This window comes from Sciurus vulgaris (genome assembly GCF_902686455.1).
Source record: "Sciurus vulgaris genome assembly, chromosome: 2".
NCBI lineage: Eukaryota > Metazoa > Chordata > Mammalia > Rodentia > Sciuridae > Sciurus > Sciurus vulgaris.
Window position 1 is genome coordinate 45,399,934 of NC_136462.1, and position 24,428 is coordinate 45,424,361.

At 41.4% G+C, this 24,428-nt stretch overlaps 1 protein-coding gene across 9 annotated transcripts in view; it reads left to right on the forward strand.

The window, feature by feature from the left end:
• Nucleotides 1-24,428, forward strand: part of CCDC198 (coiled-coil domain containing 198) — a 42,850-nt gene that overhangs the window by 17,187 nt on the left and 1,235 nt on the right. For 2 of the 9 annotated variants that reach the window (XM_079128994.1, XM_079128993.1), the window contains exons 3-6: nucleotides 4,937-5,023; nucleotides 6,221-6,322; nucleotides 7,391-7,550; nucleotides 17,384-17,562. In XM_079128994.1, the coding sequence (XP_078985120.1) occupies nucleotides 4,937-5,023; nucleotides 6,221-6,322; nucleotides 7,391-7,550; nucleotides 17,384-17,562 (528 nt within the window). Of the gene's footprint in view, nucleotides 1-4,833; nucleotides 5,024-6,220; nucleotides 6,323-7,390; nucleotides 7,551-7,973; nucleotides 9,638-13,491; nucleotides 13,566-17,383; nucleotides 20,649-24,428 lie in introns of those variants that run through there. The other 7 variants (XM_079128997.1, XM_079128996.1, XM_079128995.1 and 4 more) reach the window with 6 other exon arrangements.

Below are 24,428 nucleotides of genomic sequence, written 5' to 3' on the forward strand. Positions count from 1 at the left end.
AGGAAATGAGGCATCTCACTTCACAGTCAGGGAAAAGGAGCATGCAGATGAACCCGGAATTCTGAGGCAAAGTCGTTTTGCTATTTAGATGAAACCAATTTTCCCAGCAACATTTTCCATAACGTTTAGGAGGCCAGGAGCCAATGATTTAAAGGTGAGATGCCATTTGTGATGTCAGTTGCCGCCATCTAGTGGCTTTGTGGAGGAATCATGTGGTATTTTGGTTTCTTTTCAAAGGCAGGGGGAAAAAGTAATTACCTAGAAAAGGTTCCTGAACTTACCTACCACTTAGCCCTTATCATAACTATGAATTTGCCAGGTGAAGTTTCTGACACCTGTAATCCAAGCGGTTCAGGAGGCTGAAGCAGGAGGATCACAAGTTCAAAGCCAGCTTCAGCAACTTAAGGAGGCCTCTAAGCAACTTAGCAAAACCCTGTCTTAATATAAAAAATAAAAGGACTGGGGATTGTGGCTCAGCTTAACATTCCTCTGGGTTCAATCTCTGGTACCAAAAAAATAAAAAAAAAAAAGAATCACAAATTTAAATTGAAAGGCCAAGAATAGAAAGGTCTGTGATTATCCATATCCTTATAATATCAAAGCAAAAACCTGGCCCTAAGAATTTATGGATAGATGATTTTAAATGACTAAAATACCTTGGCTTCTTCAGACTCAATTTATCAATAATACTCTGCAAACAAATTCTCCACAGCCTATTATGATGTAGTTTCTTTATTTATTCAAGGCAGTGTGGAGCCGATGGACTCCAATCTGGAAAGAAATCATCAGAGACCCTGGAAGAGCTTTCAGGGTCTCTGATGATTTATAAATGCACACTTATATAATATATAACATGTATTATATATATCTCATTTATACATATATACATACATAAATATACACATATATACATACACATATCTGCACTCTCAGGATATACTAGGATCTGCTCAATCTCAATCTCCAGTGAATTGCCCAGGAATTTCTTTTTTTTTTTTTTTAATTCTAGGAGATCCTGATGACAAACCATGTGGGGAATAAGTGGTAAAGGAAAGAACCTTGGGTTTGGAACTGGACACTCTAAAGCTTGAATCTTGGTGGTGCCACTTTCTAGCTGGCAAACTTGGTCAAGTCATTAACCTCTCTGAAATGGAGATCCTCATAATTATGCAGAGGTGCAGAGGATGCACCTGAGGATTGAGTGAGGTGACATATTTCTACCTGGGTGTTGTGTGCAATGGCTGCAAAGTCATACAGGCTTCATCAGAAAGACCCAAATCCTGAACACTGCCCCAGTGCCAAGTATGGCACAAAAACTCCATGTTCTCCTCACCTCCAGAAATTCCCCCATCACTGCTGATCCTTCCTCCCAAATTTGCCTTGAAAGCTCCCTCTCTCTTTTTTCCCTTTCCCTTCCTTGTCTTCCCTTCTTCCAGCATTCGTAATCAGTTGCTGCAGCCAGTGCTAGCAAAATCCATTTGCTTGACATTTTCATGTTCCACAAAGTTGAGAGCCAGGGAAACACACTTCTTTTACTACTATTGATTATTTTTCATTACATCTTTGCTAAATTATGTTAAAAGGACCACTTCCTCATTGGAGGTGAAAGTGAAACAGAGAAGTAGTTCCTATCACCAATGCCAACTGCCTGAAACATAAAGAGGAGCTTCTTGCCCTTGATGTCCCTTCCCTGTGTCCATACCCTTTGACTTCTTCCTTGCTAGGTCAAATTTGGACTGCTCCAGCAGAAAGGGCTGCTGTCTGCTCTCCCCAGAACAGGTCAGTTTCAGGACCAGGAAATGACTCCACAGGAAAGTAGTGGGAAGCCCAAGTCACACTCCCTACTACAGGTGCTGGATACTCATAATCTGTTTTCATGGCTCTGCAGTCTCTTTTTACCCTAGCCACCTGCTGAGACCCTCTCATCTCTCTCCCATTAATTAAAGAGATACCAAACCACAGGCAAGAGGGGAAAAGAAAAAACAAATAGAAACACATAGGGAGAAAAAGCTGGGACCAAGTGGGTAGCCAAGTCCTGGTGAGGCTTGACTGACTCCAGAGCTAGCTCAGCAAGTTTATTATTTAGGTTTTGTCATCAAAAGGTTATTTGTGGAAAAGTTTCGGCCAAGCAGACAATCTGAAGGACACAGGACTGGTGAGACATTAGGGTCATCTTGTTTTGCTCAGAATTCACTATCCCTGGAAGAAGGTGCTGAACTCAAGGCCTCGACTGGTAGAGTTATGGGCCTTTGCCCATAGCCACCCCTGGCAAGCATTACCATAGCAACTGGGGCATCTTGACTTGCACCTTTGCACAGGCAGCTCCCAGCACAAATGCAGTCACAAGAGTCAGACAGGCCATAATTTAGATCATTGCGCTCCACAGTCACCTTAAAAACCAAGCTGGCTTCCAGGTCAACTTCACAATGCAACAAGTCACACCAAAATAAAAAGCAATTTTCAAATAAATAATCACTTGTCTTTGGCATTGGCTAGTGTGGGAGAGGTGCTTGACGGATGCTTGATATTCTCTGAGTTTTCCTCCTCCTGCTTGAGTCATTGCTTCTCAGTCGCCTTGGCCAGCTCAGCCCCATCCGCCAACTTCCCAGTATTGGAGCTCAAGTCTGCTGTCCTTGGCATTGCTCTTCTCAGTCTTACCCTTGCCTGTGACCTTGGTTTCAGTCATGGTCTCCCCAGGGATGATTCCAAAATGTACATCCAACACAGACCTCTCCTCTGAGCTCCTTGCCTGTCTAACTAATTACCTGCTTAACATCTACACTCACATGTCTCCAAGGTGTCTCCAACTCAACCTGCTGCAAACCAAATTTGTATCTTCCTTCTAAATCCGCCCAAGTCAGGTCTTCCTCTAGGGTCCCCATCTCAGTACCATCTCTCCTTTGTTCTGGGTGCCATTTGGAGCCTTCACTCTCCCTCACCAACCATAACGGATCTTCTCTGGTCACAGAGCCCTCAATCCTCCTCCATCAACCTCAGTCCCTCATCTCCATCACCTCTGTAACCTCAGTCCATCCTCTTTGTCCTCCTAACTTTTCTCCCCACTTCATAGTTACTCTCCTCTAATCTCATTTCCACACTGCACCTAGAAGCTTCATATTTTTAAAAGCAAAATCAATCATGTCAGTACTGAGCTTAAGACTGCCAATGGCTTCCCATTCCTCTTAAGATGGACCAGCATGTTTAGAATGGCCCGCTGGCCCTGCCTGACCTCCCCAGCCCTGTTTTATGCTGCTCTTTCCCTCACTTGAAAGTGCAGCTGACTGAGCTCTTTCAGTTCCTTCAACAGATCACATGCTAGCCCCTGCCTCGGACTCCCAATCTTCCAAATTCAGATACCTTCTCAAGAAACTGTCTTGGACTGTCTCTAGCTTTTTCCCTCCTGCTGGCCTTCCAAGATTGTTATAGCAAAGTATGCCAAGCTGCGTGACTTGTACAACATAAACTTATTATAACTCAGTGCTGGGGATGGGAAGTCCGAGATCAAAGTGTCTATAGGGTTGGGTCCTCTGAAGGGAGATGTTCCATGCCTCTCCCCTAGCTTCTGATGGTTTGCTGGTGCTCTTTGACATTCCTTGTATTGTAGAAACACTACCTTGTCTCTGCCTTTGTCTCCACATGGTGTCCTACTTGTAAATGTATCTGTGTCTACATTTCTCTATTTTATGAGAAAACCATCATATTAGAGTAGAGGCCCATCCTATTTTAGTATGTCCTATCTCAACTAATTACCTCTGCAATGATCTTATTTCCAAATAAGATCAGATTTTGAGGTACTAAGGGTCAGGACTTCAACATATGAATGGGAGAGGGCATAATTCATCCCATAACATATCCAGTTCATTTTCAAGGTTGGGTCCTCCGATTATATATTGTCAAAGACTTTTTTATTCAAAGCATGGATACAGTTTGTAACCATCAGTCAAATAATTACATAAGTAAAAGTCAACCTGTTGCCCATAGATTATAAGCTCCATGAGGGACATCTCCATTTTTGTTGGTCATTGCATCCCCATGCCTGGCATGCAGCAATCATTCAGTAAATGCTCACTGGGTGAACAATAAACTCTCCAGGCCCTTCACTGCATGTCAGTGTAAAGAGACCAACTTCATCTCCCAAGTCTGCTCAGTCCCTTCTCAGTGTCTCACTATTCAGCTTGTGGAACATAAAGACGTCTGAGATTTTAAAAAGGATATAGGCAGGGGCTGGGGTTGTGGCTCAGTGGTAGAGAGCTTGCCTAGCATGTGTAAGACACATGAATAAATTAATAAAATAAAGGTCTATCAACACAAAATAAAATAAAAAATAAAAACGTTATAGGCAGACCCATGGACATGAGTTGCCACCCAGTCTCAAAATTCCAAAGTGATATTCTCCATGAAACCTCACCTCTGCTAGAAAAAGACATCTCTAAGGTTTGTTAACACACTGCACTTTCACTTTAAATGTGTCTCATAATCACCCATGATTGTCACTGGGGAAATCTGAGTGAGCTTCTCTGGAGTTCTTAAAAACAGGCCCCTTGCCAAAGAACTAGATTAGGTCAGCTTGGTGATCAAGAAATTAGTAAAATAAAGTAATCTCCTGGTGCCTCTTTCACCTCTAATATTCTAAGACCTTGCTAATTTGATAACTTTGAACATGCAGTGCAAACAGAAAACAATTCTCAGTCTCTTAACTCTTGGACCAATATTTCAATTAGTAAGTCACCTGCAATGGTGCGATAGAACAATAAAGAACCAGACAGGTCAAAAGGCCATTTGCACAGATAAGACTGTAATGGTGTTGGGATCACCTTCCCCGTACACTTGCAGAAATAAGTGCTGCTGCAAAGTGTTCAGAGAGTTTAATGACTGGCTTTTGTTTCATCATCTCATGGCATGAGGAATGCTGAATACTCTAATGTTGGACTTCCAGAAGCTCGAACCCATTGACCTGCCACAAGTAATTACCTCTGAAAGACTCCTGAGCCATCAAGAAACCTGGACAAGGCACAAAGTAAAGGTGAGCTACGGGAGGCCCCCGAGGGGTGGTTAGCAGGGAACAGGCTGCATGGAGTTAGGGCACACGGTCCTTCTCATGTCCTGCCTGCACTGAAGAGTTCAAAGCCAAGTCAAACAAATAAATCCTTTGCAGTTAGAACCTTTCAAAGCTATCCATTCTCACCTGTGCAGGCTTCCAGCCTACAGCTGCTCTTTCCTGTCGGATGAGCTCTGCCCCCTCTCTGTTTTGTGGGGAAAACAGAGCGATGTCAGTGAGAAAGAGGGATTTTACAGGGAAGCTGGTGACTCTAGAAGTTTTCAGTTCTGTGAAAAATCTATGATTTTTCCCTTTCTTTCTCCACCCAGTTTAAACCTTTCCCTTCATTCTCAGTTTGCAAGAGAAATCTTATCCACAGGTCATTCCTGATTTTCCTGTCCCTCACTCACCAGAATGGGATCCTGGGGGAGGTCTTTCACTGTGCCTTTTCCTGCCGTATTCTGATAATGCTTTCCTGAATAGAACTCCTCACACACAGAAACAAAAACTGTGAGATAGGGTCAGTTTTCCGCAGGTTCCACTAAGTCATTCCAGAGCCTTCCGGGGGCTGCTATGGAACCAACTGACTTGGTGTGATGACTTGATGTCCAAGTACAGTCAGATCCTCCAGGCCACTTAGTGCTGACAATACCTGCAGAGATGGACACCACCCCCCCTCGGGTTTCCTCCCTAAATGGCGATACTCCCCAGGGCCTATACTGGCAAATGAGAATACTCTATAGGGAAATAGGTTCCATTTAACCTGTCAGTGGCTCTTCTATAACCAGCCCATCAGTCAATGGTAGAAGAAGCGAGGAGAGAAAGGAAGTTGTCATTTAATCAGAACACATTTCTGGAGAGATAATAATAAGCAGGGGAAATCTTATATTGTCAAAATGAGATTTTCAAAATGAAATTATCAAAGGCTTTGCATTCAAGGTCTGCAAAACTCTACAGGAACCTTTAAAACTACATTATATACACTGCAAAATGCCACTTCACTCACTGATAGCGATACAAAGGACTTGTCAGGGACACACAGTAGTCCACATTTATCATCGCAAGAAATCTCTATGGATTATGATGGTTTAAGATCTCACTGTGTTCCAAGAAGGATTTAAGGTTGTAGATTGTAGTCAATTACAAATTACCCCATACTAATGACTGTGTCATCTTTCATAGCAAGAACTGGAAAAGAAAATGCAAACTCCAACATATACTTCTGGGAAAAGACAATATTTGCATAAGATGCAAATGCTGGAAATGAACCGTAAAAGACAAGAGGTAAATATAAGAAGAATATTATATTTACCAAATGTATAACATAAAATCACCACCCTGGCACATGAATATAGTCAACTATGCATATCTAGTCTTGACTTAGCATCTTGAAAATTATTGGAGCTAAAGATTCAACTACTGAGCCTGGAAAGACAAGAAGATTCCTTCTATCAACAACCATGCTGACTCTGTTCTCTGTTTTCAGTCCTCTTGAAAATATATGGATGACTTGAGTCTTCCTTTTTACAAATAGGCCACTCCTCTGACATTCTGGCTCCAGCAGGAAAATGGAGTAAATAATTTTTCTTGGTTTCATAAAAGGAGTGGGCCTGGGAGAGAGTTGGTCTTTATTCTGACACCTAGGCCTCTTTAATTCATGCCATACAATTCTCCTACAAGAAAGACCTTGTCTTAGTCCATTTTCTGCTACTATAACAGAATACCACAGACTAGGAATTAATAAAGACAAGAAACTAAGTTTCACAGTTCTGGAGTCTGGGAAGTCTAAGATCAAGGTGTTGGCGTGTGGTGAGGGCCTTGCTGCTGTGTCATAACATAGCTGACAACATCACATGGTGACAGTGAGAGAATGACAAAGCAGGAATGAAAGAGAGTCAAGGCTAGAAACAAAAGAGGGCCAAATACCATCAACATATGAATTTGGGGATTAAGTTTCCAAACGTGAATTTAGAGTATACATTCAAACCACAGCAGATCTCTTAACACAAAGCTTTTACCAGTAACGTCACATAACTATCATATTCTAAATTCCTGTCTCTAAGGAATGAGCCTGCAGAAACTGACTGTAATTCCACAGAGAAATGTTTCTGCAATCATCCTCGCCTTAACTGAGTGAGACTTTTAGACTGTGGGCACACACCTTTTTCCTAACAAGCCTCAGAGTAAAGAAAGTCACCACACCTTCTAACAGAAAAAGAAAATTATACTGTTGTTAGGGGACCACAGGTGTCTGTGGACAATCTACAACTTGCACAGTGGCTAATCTGTTGGTCTATTCCAGCAAGGATAGCTGGGAGAGAACATTGACCATGTATAGCTGATCATTTTCAGGCCCAAATGAAGTTGAAGCAGAGTCTTCACGGGGAAGAAGGAACGTCTAAGAAACAACCAAGAGACCGTAAAGCCAAGAAAATTCTTCAAAGCATCCCAGGGAATGAAGACAATGACCCTCTAACCATGTTACCTGAGAAAACCATGAACAGAGGCCCAGGTGAGTCATGTGTCATTTTTAGTAAAATATTTCAAGCATTTGTAAAACTTCATCAAATATACTCCCAGGGTGGGGGTGGGGAGGAGTGAGAAGTCAGCAAACATCCTTGGTTTCTTCCTGCTGTTTTACTTGTCAGAATGTAATGGGCACATTGGCATATAATTTTGGATAGCTGGGAAGAAAAGGCAGAAGCTTAAGCTCTGTAATAAGATGTTTCTTTCTTTTTATGGGTTTAACATGGTTTATATGCCTTATTACCATCCTTGCCCCATCCTATGAGGAGAAAAGGCAAAACAAAACAAAAATGCCTCAAATTAAGGTTAGAATGAAGGATGTGGAAATACCGAATAGCCCGCGGCCACGTGGCAAACTTGCACTAGCTGGTTTGGCATCATATGCAGACGCTCCTATCCCTGGCTGCAGGTCAGCTCTGCTGGGCACACTCAGAAGGCCCAGAATGGATCCATCGTCACTGGCCTCCCTAAGCTGGCTCTTCTTGCAGGACCAGAACACTGGGTGAGGCCTCCCTCCATGCCCACTCCCACTCAGGCCAGGGCCCTGGGGCCCTCTCCCGACTTTCTTCTCCCTCTCCTAGCAGCCGGTCAGTCACAAAGTCCTGTCGAGGTCACCTAGTGCTGAAATCTGCCCCCTCTTCTGTTCTCCATGGTGGCACCTTAGGTCAGGCCCTCGGTCTGTCCCACCAGGGCCACTGCAACAGCACCTGACCAGGTCCTCCCCTTAGGTCTAACCCACCTTCCAGCAACCCACACCCCGCTCCAGAGGTTCTCAGTGTGGGCCTCGGGCCAGCAGCATCGGCCTCACCTGAGACTTGCACAGGTGCCAGACGGTGGCTGAATCAGACCATCCCACAGGTGCTCCTGATGCCCCTAAAGCTTAAGACACACTGAACTTGAAGTATGTCTTTACTCTGCTGGGTGATCAAAGTGTGATGTCAGGTCTAGCAGCACTGGCACTGTCTCTGAGTGGACTGGAAATGTAAAATTCTAGAGCCCACTTGACCCCCACCGGATCTGTTCTTAAGATCCCCCGGTGATTCTCACATACACCGAAGTTCTAGAGGCACTGCATCAATGGCAATCTTACTAAATGCAAATCTGATCACATCATTCTCCTGCTTTAAAAAAAATACATATATATATGTACACACATATGTACACACACACACACACACACACACACACACACACACACACATATACAGTTCTGTGAGTGTTCACTGGCCCGAGGACAAAGGCTAAACTCCTCAACAAGGCCCTAGACCTTTCTAGCTACTGCCAACCTTCCTAGCATCATCTCCTGCCACTCTCCCATGAACCAACCCACATTGCTCTGTGGACTCAGATTGCTCAGTGCTTTCCAACAGACATCCCTGTCCCCAACCCACGAGTTTGAGCCCCATTTGGTTTTCTCTGTCCATATTCCCAAGGTAAACCTGCAGTTGGAAATGGACATTATTGTTTGTACACACAGTGCAAAATCAGAAACTGCAGGAGTGGTCAGCAGGACTGACCACTAGCAGGGCTACAGAAACGTTGGCCATATCTCTGGAGACCTAGAGCTTCTATGTTGCAAAATCACCTGCTGAAGGAGACACAGCCCCTACTCAGAGGAACAAGATGCTTAATCAATAAGTTAACTAAATAAGAAAAGGCTGAAGAATTGAAAATGTACATGGGGCATCCATTTAACCTATGCTCTCAGGTCTCAGAATGAAATATGCTTTGTAGTCACATAGATAAACAACTTTTACAATTGAAAAAAATTGGGCAAAACAACCAAGAAAAGAACCTCAGCAAAAGTTAGACACAGACTCATCACTTGAGGAAAGACCTAAAAGAAAAACATTGGCAAAGGCTTTGGAAGACACCCCAGAACCTGGAGGGGCCCAGCAGACACTGTGGCACATGTCCTAGGCTTTTTAAATGATTCTACTTTGTTGAAGTTGAGGTTCATGGAGTGTGCATGATAAACCAGTCTGTGTGCCTCCCTTAAGAGAGACTGCCTCCTTTAATCTTCACACAACCAAGAACATAGGATGCACTACTGTGCACCCCATGTGACAGTCAGCATTCGAAGTCAGGACTTCTTTATCATCAGCTCACATAGCCTGCCTCATCAGGACGCTGAGGACTCAGAGCTCTGTGCAGACCTCAGGAAAGCTTGCAAACCCACCAGCTGTGACTCCTCAGCTCTCCCTTTCAGGAGAAATCTGCACTCCAGGGCTTCTGAAAGGAGCAGCATTGACCTGCTTACTCCCCTGCCCCTTAGCCCTCCCAGGGTGGGGACAGAAAAGGTGACACAGGCAGCAACCAAGCCACTCACTAGGCAGGGAGGTGATACACAGCCTGGTCATGAGCAGAACCCCTGGGGCACTTTCAATGCTGATTCCTGGGTCCCACCTTCTTCCTACTAAAATAATCTCTAGGTGGCAGGCAGGAGAATTATCCTTTTTAAAAGTTCCAGAAGTGATCTTGAAGATTAGCCAAATTTGAACTCTATAACCCTAAAAAACTCTCTCAACGCTTAAATTTTATGACAGCCTCTTCCTTCATTGTTGTTGTTTCTTTTTTATGTGGTCATGGGGATTGAACCCGGGGCCTTATGCATGCTAGGCAAGTGCTTTACCACTGAGCTTTCTCCCCAGCCCGACAGTCTTTTCCTTTGTAATGACTGTGCATGTGTGTGCACCTGTATGTGAGGGTACATATGACAAAATGAGCCAAGAAAATGTATATTTTACTAGCATGAGATTCTAATGCTTCTCATTAGAATAAAATCACAAGTAATTAGAACCTCATGGTCTGTGTCAACACACCTATTGCTGGATGAGTTGGAAAGGGAAGTAAGCAAACATCACTGAGAATTTATTCAGTGACAGAGAGATTCCAGTGCATTCCAAGTTGACCATTCTGTTCTATGTGGTCTCATTGTACACTGTACATGTAGAAGTATAGGATGTTGGGATAATAATGAGCAGAGCCAATATTTAAAAGCGGTTTCTAAACATTTTAAAGGCATTATTGAATCCTCCACATATCAGGTCTGTGAAGTGAGGATTATTACCACCTCTCTTTTACAGTTGAGGACACTACATCCAGAGAGGTCAAGTCCATGGTCAGGGTCACAGCCTTCCAGGAAGTGGTGAAACTGCTCAAGCGATGCATGCTCAGGGCACCTGACTCTGGAGCCTACACACTCCACTGCACTTGGCAGGTGGCCTAGCACTAAGTCCTTCTTCTTCCCAGGGAGCATCTTTGTCTTCTTTCCCTGCCTTCTAAAGTAGTTCACTTTGCTTTCTCCTACAAGTGGAGTGTAGCTAAGATCCTACATGGACACGAGCATCCTGTTTGTCAGAATTTGGCCATTAAGGTTCCTCTTTAACAGTCTCCTCTTATTCCATGATATATTCACCCCTTCTTGTTCTCCCTTTGGAAGGTGGACTGAGTTTCAGCCCTCGTGTGAGGGAAAAAAAATCAATCTTTATTTTCTCCTGACTCTTTAAAATGAAATCATCTGCCCTTTATTCATACTTTATGTATATTGCTCTGATAAATTACATATATAATCATGTGACCCATATACTTATATATAACATACATGAAGTGAACATCGCTCTTTGGGTGTGTAAGTTTTGATGTGTTTTGAGGCACCTGCCCTTTCCAGACGCCATGATTTGACTCTGCTTCCAGCATCTTCCCTCCACTGTATTTCAGGGTCTAGCTACCACCCACCTTCCTAGCTCAGCTCCTGCCACCCTCCCATCCAACCAACCCAAATTGCTCTGTGGACTCAGATTGCTCAGTGCTTTCCAAGAGACGTCCCTGTCCTCAGTCTCTTCACTGTGCTGCCCCACCAATTAGAGCCCCCTTTGGTTTTCCCTGTCCATACTCCCCCAAGGTAAACCCCTAGCTGGAAATTAACACTATTGTGTGCACACACAGTGCTGAGCTAGGGGCCAAGCACCCCATCAGTGGGACTGACCACCGAAAGGGCTGCAGAAATGTTGGCCATGAATACACTGGAGGGAAGGTGCTGGAAGCAGAGTCAGAGATCTTCACTGAGTCTCAACAGAGAACTTGCTAAACGAGCTCTGTGAGACCAGCATCTTTCCTTGTTCCTAGAACAGGGCCTGGCACATACTAGACTCTCAATAAATAATAGCCCTATATTTTTCTACATAGCTTTGTTCTATGTAAAGAGAGAATATAGCTAAGTGACAGTCATTAAACCTCTGTGAACCTGAGTTTCTACATCAGAAAAATGGGAATAAGTAGTGTCTGCCATGCAGGGTTTATGTAAAAATTAATCTTACATGTGTAACAGCACAAATAAAATGTGAAGTGCTGTGTAAACATACAGGAAATGAACAAAACAGGGGGGATGGAATTGACATCTTAGAGCAAAATGACCATATGCTTCAGAGAAAGGTCACCCTTCACCCATCATTTGAATGTCACCTGCACGATTCTGGTCTTATCTGGCTACCTGTACTGTTTTCCTATAGAGTATCTTGTTTTGTTTTTGTAAATGTGATTTTGTGAGATACCATGAAATCATGGGCTTGATATAATAGTGATACATTTTTTGAAACCCATGTTATAAAGCACACGACCCCCAGCACTGTCCACGCTTCATGATCCTTGTGCTCCCTAAATCACTCCCCATGCTTTCCCCCTTGGGTGTGGTTTCTGTCCCCAAGTTAATTTTGGAGTAGGAAAACTCACCCTTTCTGCTCACTCAAAACCCATTTAAATTCTTTTATTTTCTACTGTTTTTTAAGCCTATAAACCACAGAGGACCAAAGATCTTACAGAAACATAAAAAGTAATAAAACACCTAGTTCAGAATTTCTCAAAACTATGTACACAAACTATGTATATAATAAAGTGACAGTTATTGATTTTCAAGGATAAAACTGAAATGTGTGAATTTTGCCTCATGCATTAACTTTAGGCCTGAATTATCATAGAACCAGCAGTGCTGTGGGACTTAAGCTATCATGAATATTACCTTAGATCACACCTCTAACAAATATTTTCTTCCTATTTCAAAGCCCCTGACTCTAGTCTGCTAATTTTAAGTCCTTTGGCTATAAACCAAGGAGTGGGATAACTGGCTCAAAAGGTGGGTCCATTCCAAGTTTTCTGAGGAAACTTCATAATGCTTTCCAGAGTGGCTGCACCAATTTGCAACTCCACCGGCAATATATGAGTACATCTTTTTCCCCACACCCACGCCAACGTCTATTATTGCTTGTGTTCTTAATAATAGCCATTCTAATTGGAGTAAGAGGAAATCTTAGAGTGGTTTTAATTTGCATTTCTCTAATTACTAGAGATGTTGAACACTTTTTCATATATTTGTTAATTGCCTGTATATCTTCTTCTGTAAAGTGTCTGTCCAGTTCCTTGGCCCCTTTTTTGATCGGGTTCTTTGTATTTTTGGTGTAAAGTTTTATAAGTTCTTTATGAATTTTGGAGATTAGTGCTCTGTTTGAAGTGTGTGTGGAAAAGATTTTCTCCCACTGTGTAGGCTCTCTTTTCACATTACTAATTGTATCCTTTGCTGAGAAAAAGCTCTTTAGTTTGAATCCATCCCATTTATTGATTCTTACTTTGATTTCTTGTGCTTTCGGAGTCTTATTAAGGAAGTCTTGTCCTAAGCCTACATGATGAAGATTCAGGCCTACTTTTTCTTCTATTTGGTGCATGATCTCTGGTCTGATTCCAAGGTCCTTGATCCATTTTGAGTTGGGTTTTGTGCAGGGTGAGAGACAGGGGTTTAATTTCATTTTACTACATATGGATTTCCAGTTTTCCCAGCACCATTTGTTGAAGAGGCTATCTTTTCTCCATTGTATGTTTTTGGCTCCTTTGTCTAGTGTGAGGTAACAGTAACACGGCCATATCAATGTTTATAGCAACTCAGTTCACAATAGCTAGATTGTGGAACCAACCTAGATGCCCTTCAACAGATGAATGGATAAAGAAACTGGTATTTATACACAATGGAATATTACTCAGCCATAAAGAAGAATAAAATTATAACATTTGCAGGTAAATGGATGGAATTGAAGAATATCATGCTAAGTGAATTAAGCAAATTCCACAAAACCAAAGGCTGAATGTTTTCCCTGATAAGTGAATGATGTTACATAATGGGGGTGGAGGGTGGGAGGTAAGAGAAGAATGGAGGAACTTTAGGTTGCGTAAAGGGAAATGAGAGGGGAAGGGGGCAGGGGTATGAAAGATGGTGGAATGAGACAGACATCATTACCCTAAGTACATGTTTGATTACATGAATGGTGTGAATCTACATCGTGTACAACCATAGAAATGAAAAGTTGTACCCCATTTGTGTGAATCAAAACATAGCCTGTAAAAATAAAAAAATTTAAAAATAAATATTAAAATATAAAATAAAATAAATGAGTGTAGTAGTTCTGAAGCAGTCATTTTGGTGACTACAAAGACATAGTTCACCTCTAATGTTAAAAAGGAAATATTTCCAGTGCCCATATCCCCACTATATGTGTATAGGGTTCATGTAGAGGGCAGTCTCAGGCACTGTGGTGGTAGAGAAGTAGTTTTTATTTCTCTTAGTTACATTTCAGATTTCCTGTTCTTAAGCAATTTTATCTTTGTTGTTGTTGTTATTGTTAAGAGATTTTTTTTGTGTGAATGCCCAGATCCCATTCTTTGCATGTTCCTACACCCATTTCCCAGTGACTGTGGCCAGAGATGAAGCAAGATGAGACAACGGCAACAGCAAAAAAGCTCCTGACTCTATTCAGATGTTTTAGGAAAGTCCTGTTTCCAGTCTAAGTGATGCCTCTAGCGGTTCTTGGCTCATGCAGAGCAGAGATGACGAAGTCTTTCCCAGGTCCTAATCACCAATACCTCTCACCTGCTAAGATTCTCTGATTTTTTCATTGGTTCATCCACTCATTCAGTGACTACCTGCTGAGCATATAACAAGTGCCAGGCATTGCACGGTAGGTCCATCATATGGTAGTGAGCTCTGCAGAGGCGGACCTTGGCTTCTGGAGCTTTCACAGCACACACAATGCACAAGGAGGTGTTCAGGGAGAGCATCACCAGAAGTTAGAATGAGCTGCAGGGTCCGAGTTCCATAAAGAAGTGCCATGTAGCTGAGACACGAAGTCACTGGATGAAGGGATCAGAGAGCCTGTGAGAATGAGGACCAGGGATGCTGAACCTTCAAACTAATGAACACCAGCAGGGGCAAAAGCCCTGTTGTGAGAAGTTGCACAGTGGGCTCTAGACACTGGGCAGAGAAGAGAGGTTCAAAGAGTGACAAGATGGTTCTGAGACATCAGCAGGACCAGATCACACAGGCAACTGCAATTCTTAAATTGCAAATAAGAATTCTGAAATCTATCTTAAGAGCAAGAAGAAGCCATTGACAGGGCAGGGCAGTGGCATGGTCAGGTTTATGTTTTTAAACCTCACTCTGTCTACACTGTGGAGAATGACTGGGAAGGAAATGCAAGAGGATATGTAGTTATAAGACATGGCAGTAGCCCAAGTGAAAGATGGTGTGTGGACCAGGAGAGTATGGTGAAGATGAAGGTGGAGAGAAGTCAGACGCAAGATATTTAGGAGACAGAATTTTGGAGATGGAAAAAAAAAATTTGGAGATGGGTTGGACACAGATAAATTGATAGAGTAAGAAGCCCAGGTAGATTGGATTCCTGGGTTTATCTTGAATAACTGAATGGATCATGGGGCAAAAGTGGTACCATTTGTTGGATTAGGGTAGCCAAGAGCTGAACAGGTTTGTGAGAGAAAGAGGTGAGGCTGAGACATTGCCAAATAGACATCAAAGTGGAGGTATCCCGTTTAAAAAAAAAAAAAAAAAATGTCTTGTAGCTTAGAGGAGAGGTCAAGTTTGCAAAAATATATTAACCATAGCTATCTGTCATGGCTATGTACATAAGCAACAATAACAATGATGATGGTATTCCTCCAAAGAAAACAGCAATCCTTTGTTGAGGCAAAAAGGAAACTGGTATGTCATGGGCATGAATCCTTACATTGCAATACTTGATCTTCACTCACCAGGCTATAAACATTAAATATGTACATACAGCTTTTTGTTTGCTAATCATACTTCAATAAAGTAGTTTTAAAAAATATGATGCGTAGTAAAAAAGAGAAATGCTTGATTTTCTTATATAATAGTACACAACTGCAGATGTCAAGGGTTTAAATAAAATATGCCAAAAGATTTAATAAACAATTATCATTAATATGACTCAATATGCTCCATCCAGACTGGTGGAGACTTTGAACTTTGACCTAGGATTATTTTCCTAGCTCAGAAGTGATTGGGAAGATTTTGTTTTCTGGAAAACCAGACTTACTTGAGCAAAGTCCATTTGCTGTGTACATTCTAAAAGAAGGCTGGGTACTGCTTAAATTAAAAAGCTAAAGTAAATGCATACAAGCATATAATCAAACCCCACACCAAAAATAAGTCTGAAGGAAAGAAAGGAAGGAAAGAAGAGAGGGAGGGAGGGAGGGAAAGTCTGACTTATTGAGCTCCCCAGTTCCCTAGATCTGCAATGTGGTCTTGGCATCTGTCTTTATAGCCCACATAGGTGATTCTGATATGAAGTCAGAGTCAACGTGAAAGTTAAAAGTGAGTAGCATGTGCCTAACACACAGTAGATGTTCAATATTCTTGTCCAAAATGTTGAATTTAACTACAAGGAAACAATCAGAAAAGCCTAAGGTTAGGGTTGTTCTACAAAATAATTGACTTGTACTCTTTAAAATATGTGTCATGCCCAGGAAAGAAATAAAACGTCAGCATTGATAAAAATGAAGATGGAGGAAGCAGAGGAGAAGAAGGAGGGAGGAAGGAAATGAGTGAGAGGTGAGAGGACCTTGTGAGGATAGGCTAGGATTTTTTTGTGTGTGTGGTGCTGGGGCCTTGTACATACTAAGCCAGTGCTCTACCACTGAGCTATACACCCAACCCCAGGATTTTCTAATTAGCGATGAAAATAGAAGAAAATAAAATGGAATGCATGATTCTGGACTGAATCTTGGACCTAAAAATTAAAACATGAGTGTGGTGGTGTGTTCCTATAATCCCAGAGGCTCCAAAGGCTGAGGCAGGGGGATAGCAAGTTCAAAGGCAGTCTCGACAACTTAGTGAGGCCCTAAGCAACTTAGCAAGACCCTGTCTCTAAATAAAATATATAAAAGGGTTGGGGGTATGGCTCAGTGGTTAAGCACCCCTGGGTTCAATCTCTAGTATCAAAATAATAATAATAATAATAAAACATGAACAAACAAACAAAATCTGTAAATAGCATTATTGGCCCAACTATGGATATTTGGATATGGACCATATATTAGAATAGTATTATATCAATATTAAGTTTCCTAAGTAAGGTAATTGTATTATAATTATGTAAGGAAAATGTACTTATTCTTAAGAGATTTGTGGTAAAGTATTCAGGGGGAAGTGACTCTAAGTAATTCTCCATGTTTCAGATGAAAGCAATGTGTAGCAAAGTGTTATGAAAGGGTTGGAGTACATAGGTAGGTATCATACTGTTCTTGTGACTTTCAGGAGATTTAAAACTTTCTAAAATAATGGCTAAGATTTAATTAATGCTTAAGGAGACACCAGTTGGAATCGTGTATGTGAGAGAGAGAAAGAGAGATCTCTCTCTCTTACACACACACACATACTAGACCCACACACACTAAAACAAACAAACAAAAAAACATTGTTGGGGAAAAAAACAAATTAAAGGAGCTTTTCATCTTTTGTAGGAAACTCACAGACTGCAGAATTTCTGGAATGTCAAGCAAGGAACAACTATCGTCACCGAAAAATTGGAAAAATGGAAGCATGGCTCCGTGAACAAGAGGCCCGGGGACAGCTTCTCTGGGACAGTTCCAGCGTGGACTCTGATGAGCAGGGGAATGATGAGAGGAAGCCACGAGCACTGGTGAGAACCAGGACAGAAAGAATCCCACTTTTTGATGAGTTTTTTGATAGAGAATAAGAATGCCACTCACCCAGCAAGACAGTAAAGTTGTTTTCCTATCAAAGTCCTTCAAGTTAGATTTTGAATGACTTTGGGGAAAGCAATTCACCTTGGTAAACAGGATACCACTTGGAGTCTTCTGTTTAAAAGGTTTTTCAGATATGCTAATAACTATTGCTGTAGAACTACCTGCTGCTCAACACGGAGGGGCTGAAACAACAGCCATTCTATTGTCTCACCCTTCTGTCAGTGGCTGGGCTCAGCAAGGTGAGTCTTCTGCTGGTCTCTTTTGAAATCTCCCATGTAGTTAAAATCAGATGGTATCTAGACTGGAGTCATCTGGAGGCTTAACTAGGACACTGGGACAGCTGGGCCCTGCCCACTCTCCATACAGTCTCAGAGCCTCTTCACAATGCCTCTGCAACTGGGCGAAGGCATTTTCTTCACATCAGCCAAAGGCTCCCAAAAGCAAATATCCCAAGAAGAAGAAACAGAAGCTGCCAGTCTCTAGGTCTCTAGTCATGGAACTGGCTCTGCAGTTCTTCCAGAACATTCTTTTGGTAAACAGGAGTCACAGGTCAACAGAAGTGTCTACACAGGGCATGAATACCAAAGCAAAATAATTTGGAGTTCATCTTGGACCCTTGCCACCACACCATGCTTTTTTTAAAAGAAAATTTGATCATATAAAACAGATGAGAAAGTAGATTTGTATAAATAAAAGTGAATTTCTAAGAAAGTCACAATTATGCTAAACTAGACACTAAGCTTGCTTAGGACACTTTTTTTGTGAGTTGACCGTAATAGGGATGCTTTAAGAAAGGAATGGAATGATGTCAGATATTAAAAGTCATTGTAAATTAAAGCTCAAAATTAAGAACTCTTAGATTATGATGTTGATTTTAGAGCTCTTTAAAACTAAGGAAATCTTAGAAATGTTCAGTTCAGAAGTTATTCCATTTGGAGGTTGGGGTTGTTGCTCAGTGGTAGAGTGCTTGCTTAGCACATATGAGGCACTGGATTCAACCCTCAGCACCACATAAAAAACTAAATAATAATAATAATAATAATAATTAAAATAAAGATGTTATGTTCATCTACAGCTAAAAAAATTTTTTAAAAAAAGTTATTCCATTTGTAAAAATAGATCTTCACACAATTTTTAAGAGCTTCTTTTGTATGTGATTCAGCTCCACATCTAATGTAGTCTAAAAAAATAGTCTGAAGCAATCCAGAAACTTCCAGGAATTTCGTAAAATTTTAAAACAAAGCAAAACAAAAACATCTCTTGAAACCTTTAAAGGGAAACTTCCAAAAAGAAAAAACAGAAGTTTGACATTCAGTCCATCCAGACCAGTCTTACTTAGAAGACAAAAAGCCTGATCTGTCAGGGAATGAGCATTCAGATTTCTTCCTAGAATGGAAGGCAAACCCATTCTGGGCACATGTACTCCCTGTTCTCTGTGACTATTCCTACTATTTTTGTGGTGGACAAGAAACATTTCCAGCAGATGGATACATAAATTGTTTGATCAGCTAGACTTTTCAAAAAAAGTTCTTGAGAAGATAAATGAATGCAACCTATGCATAGTGTCCTCACATATTATGGTGAATCTGGAAACTTTAAAGTGGGACAGGAAACTCCCATTGCTGAAGTCAGAGTTGCAAAACATGCCTTTGTTGCTCTGCTCTGTCACTTCAAACTGGACAAAGCTTCCTTCTGCAAACTTCCTGAGCTTCATGAGGGTACAGACCACGTCTTCTCCCTGTGGTATCTCCACTTCCTAGCACAACATCTGGTGCAGATTTTGTTATTAAATGTTAGCTGGATTAATTAATGAATGTGTTAACTAGTCAATTAGAGAAGCACTTGTTTCTCTCCAGCTATGCAGTTGCTTACACTCATTTCCATCATTTCTCAAGAGTCTTATATATTTAAGGCTGATTAGACAGTAAAGAAAGGGACTTGTCTCAAAAGCTCTTGGAATTTGTACATCTAAATGGATGGCCTAAATTAAACATCGCCTGGGGTACAGAAGCTATACCCATCTGTAGACGAAGATGCATAGCTCAAAATATTTCTCAAAACTCTATCAGAATGTGTTAGCTACAAAGACAATCAATCATAATACCTTCTCTGAGTATATCTGCTTGCTCCACAAGGAACTCTCCCTCACCGACTGTAAACTCAAGAATTCAAGAGATCATATTGATCATCATAACTGCCAATGTGCATGAACTGCCTCTGTGTGCCAGGCACTCTTCGAACACTTTACATGTTTAATCTCTGCAATAGTTTGTGGTTTGGTATTAATATCATCTCCATCTTAGAAATGAGGAAACTGAGGCACAGAGAGATTCACCTTCCAAAGTCTCCCACCAAAAATCCTCTTTGGGGTAGATCATTGTTTCTCAAGGTGACCTGCTGGGACCCAGGGTCTCTTCCTTCTTTCCTCAATTTTATGTCTAACACACCAGCTTCAATTATGTTCCTTTTCCACATTTCTTTTCTACTATATGGTATGTTTGTTTTGTTTGTTTGTTTGAAAGGCACCATAGTACACTGCAAAAGGCAAGAACTTGACGGTATTGGTTTTTAGGGATATAGAGTAGCTTAACTTATAGCCGAACTGTGGGCACAGAGAAAGATGAAAGCAGATGGGAGTGGAGACACACCTAATCCCTTCACAATTTGGCATGGGAGCAGCAGGGTGAGCAGCCCCACCAGAAAGTGCCATCCAGGACAAGATCAGCTAAACACTGTGGCAAGGGCCAGAGGAGGGCACTGTTCGATGCTGGCCTCAGTTAAAATTACTGTAAAATGATCAAAAACGTAAAAACAATCAAGATTTCTGGGCCTGCTTTTTGATTGGGGGTTGGGGTGGTATTGGGCTCTGGCACCGGAATGTTTGTTATTAAGCTTCCAAGTGAATGTAATGTTGACAATCCAAGCTTGGCCCAAGCACAATGGCACATGCCTGTAATCCCAGCAGCTTGGGAGGCTGCCACAGGAGGATCGCAAGTTCAAAACCAGCCTCAGCAACTTAGTGAGACCTGGTCTCAAAAAATCAAAAGGGCTTGAGGTGTAACTCAGTGGTAAAGTGCCCTGGATTCAATCCTCAGGAAAGGAAGAAAATTCTAAGCTTGTCTAAGATTGGAAATCACAGCTTTAGCATTATAAATATTCTATTTTACCAGAGTGTATCTACTCCTATCTAAAAGCAACAACTTCTGAGGTCATTTTCTCCAGTTAAGGACATGAGGCCTACAGCCCCCACACATAGTACAAGCAATGCTCGTTTTGCTACTATCATCTGAGAATGCCCAGCCTATAGTTAATCTTGAATTTGTTCGAGGCAACATGCAGTCATCATAACACAGCTGTTGCTGGTGAAAACTATAAAATTCAGCCTGGAGGCAAAGTTGTCAATTTTCTTCAGCTGAAAATCTCTCCAGCTTTGGAAAGAAAAAGGGCTTGTCTATGACCAAATGGATATTTTCTTTTGTGAAAACAACATTTTCCTTCCCCTCTGAATTTTTCATGAGAAAGAAATATAATTTTTTCCCATTGCAATGTGCTTTTCTCTCAATTATTTCTTTTCTTTTCTTTTCTTTTTTTTTTTTTTTTTTTTCAGGTGAGGACTGTTTTTCCTCATTCCTTTATTTCATTGTCAATTCTGAGTTACCGTCCTGGGTTTTAACTAGAGATAACTTTTTCAGGAATCATTTATGAAATGACCTTGTAAGCAAGCACATAATGTTTGCTGCTTGCACAGAGCCTTTAAAAACAGAAAAGAGAATGCCAGCTCTTTGTGCCACTCCCTTTCTTACCATGGAAGCACACTGTCATCAAATTATAATTATCATCAACTACTTCCTGCCTTGAATGAATAAAGAAAGCTCATTCCTATGGATTACTGTAAAACCTCACTGATTTAGAATACTGCCAAGGGCTTGGGAGAAAGCACACTAAGGGGTAATTTAGGGAACATCAACCATTAAAAATCTGAATTACATCTCATTTTTAAAGAAAATGCTATTTTGTTAAAATACAAAATAAAAGATGACACAACTGGAATAAATCAGGAAGACTTAACGATAGTAAATATTTATGCCCCAAACAATGGTGCATCCCTGTACATCAAACAAATCCTTCTCAATTTCAGGAATCACATAGACCACAACACAATAATTCTGGGTGACTTTAACGCACCGCTGTCACCACTCGATAGATCTTACAAACAAAAACCAACCAAAGAAACCATAGAACTCAATAACACAATCAATAACCTAGACTTAATAGACATAGATAGAATATTCCATCCATCAATGAGCAGATTCACTTTCTTCTCAGCAGCACAAGGAACCTTCTCGAAAATAGACAATATGCTATGCCACAAAGCAGCCCTTAGGAAATGAAAAAAAAAACAGATACTGCCTTGTGTTCTATCAGGTCATAATGGACTGAGAGTAGAAATCAATAACAAAATAAAGATGACACAACTGGAAACTAATAGTCAAGCCTTTTTTTAGGCACATACTCTGTAATAGATCTGCAATTCATTCATTTATGCATTTGATCATGCGTTCAGAGAATGAGTTTAGAGTAGCTACTGTACACCAAGCACTGTTCCAAATGCTAAGATTACAGCCTTGAACAAGACAAAACCCCTGTACCAATGGGTTACATTCCAGTATGGAGGCCATGAGCAGATAGTCTAGTGTATAATTTCACACAAGCATCAGGAAGAAAATAAAGCAGGAACAAAACAGGCACGTATAGAGTAGATTGCTGAGGCAGGACACTCAGGGAGGGACTATCTGAGGAAGAGCCCTGAATGAAAGGAGGGTATACACCATGAGGAGCCTATGGGACAGCTTTCCAGATATCACAAGACTATATTTTCTTGAGCTGAGAATAAGCTTATAATGTTCAAGGGTCAACAAGAAGTCTAGTTGTTATGGTTTGGGTCTGGAATGTACCCCAGAGCATATGTGTTGAAGACCTGATTTTTGTGTTAGTCGGCTTTTTGTTGTTGTGATCGAAATACTTAACAAGAACCACTTAGGGAAGGAAAGATTCATTTTGACTCACAGTTTCAGGGAGTTGGATCCATGGTCAGCTGGTTATATTTCTTTGGGCCTGAAGTGAGGCAGAACACCATGTCAGAAGAGTGTGGTGGAGGAAAGCTTCTCAGTTCATGGCAGCCAGGAAGCAGGGAGTGGGTTGGGGCTGGGAAGAAGGTAACCCCTTCCAGGGCATGCCCTCAGTGACCTACTTCTCCAACTAGGTCCCACCTCCCAGTAGTTTATTTAGTTATTAACTAATCCATCAAATGGATTAATCCACTGATAAATCCTCATGATCCAATCATTGCCTGAAAGGCCCACCTCTGAACCTTTTTGTACTGGAGACCATGTCTTCAACATAAGACATTGGGGGAAATTCCAGAACCAAACCACAGTAGTCACCAATGCATGCACCATGATGTATTGCCTCACCACAGGCCCAAAAACAATGGAGTCAGTCAACCATGGACTGACACTGTAAATCAAAATGAATATTTTCTCATATAGTAATTTTTCTCAGGTATTTTGTCACAGTAATGGAAACTGACTAGCCTAGCTACAAAAAATAGAGTAAGCAAAAGAAAATGTATTAATGTCTTAAAAAAAATTTTTTTTGTTGTAGATGGACATGATACCTTTATTTTATTTATTTTCATGTGGTGCTGAGGATTGAACCCAGTGCCTCACACATGCTAGGCAAGCACTCTACCACTGAGCCACAGTCCCAACCCTTAATGTCCTTCATATAACTATAACTGTAGGCTACATACTGAGGCTAGGTACTTTATTTTAAAAAAAGATTTATTTAGATAACAATTTTGGAGGCTGAAAGTCCAAGAGGAAGTCATATTGATTCAGATTCTGGTAAAAGTCCCCAGTACCACATTATGACATGGTTGGTGGCATCATAGTAGGAATGTGCGCAGAAGAGATTGAATGGTGGGGGACACAGCATACCCAAACCAAAGCAGGAAGATGAACAGAGATGTCACTAGAAAGGTGGTCAGGGTCCAGATTTGAGGACCCTAGAGGACAGTAGTACAACAATGGGTTGGAAATATAACAGGACTAGAGATAGAAGGAGTTAGAAGTCTAGACTAACATCTCCAAAGTGAACATGAACAAAGGCAAACAGACTCACTGAGACCACATGGCCATGGATGACAGTCCTAAGGCTGACCTGGGGCCCCTTGAGCCAATCAGAAGGCGCCTCCATCTCTGCTGTTGGCAGGAACCTCAGAGAGTGTGCTCAGGGAGCAATGGGTGGTGGAGATGCAGAGAACATCAGTAGAGAACAATTGAAGGTCTGCCTGTTCCTCATTCCCAGTTCCTCCCAAACCCTGCTGCTTCCTGTTCTTCCTTCCAAGATTGGATCTTTATAAATCCACACTCTATTTGGGCTACCTCCAGCTGATATCTCTTTCTTAAAACCAGACAGTACCTTAAAGCAGGAACTACCTGCTTGCCTTGGGTGTAACATCAGAGGCTGTGGTGTGCTGGAATTGGCTAGAGTGGCCAGGTCCAGATCTGAAGAGGAATTGTGAGGACCTCTTCCAAATTCATGTTCAGTGATGACATGTCAGCCATGGTGTAGGCTTTATACCACAAAAATAAGCAAATGTTATAGATCGGAGCTTTTTCCAGAAAGTTGGATGTGAAATTGTCATGGTTTAGGTATATGGTGTCCCCCTGAAGTTCATGTGTGAGACAATGCCAGAAGGTTCATAGGTGAATTGATTAGATTATAAGAGCTGCAA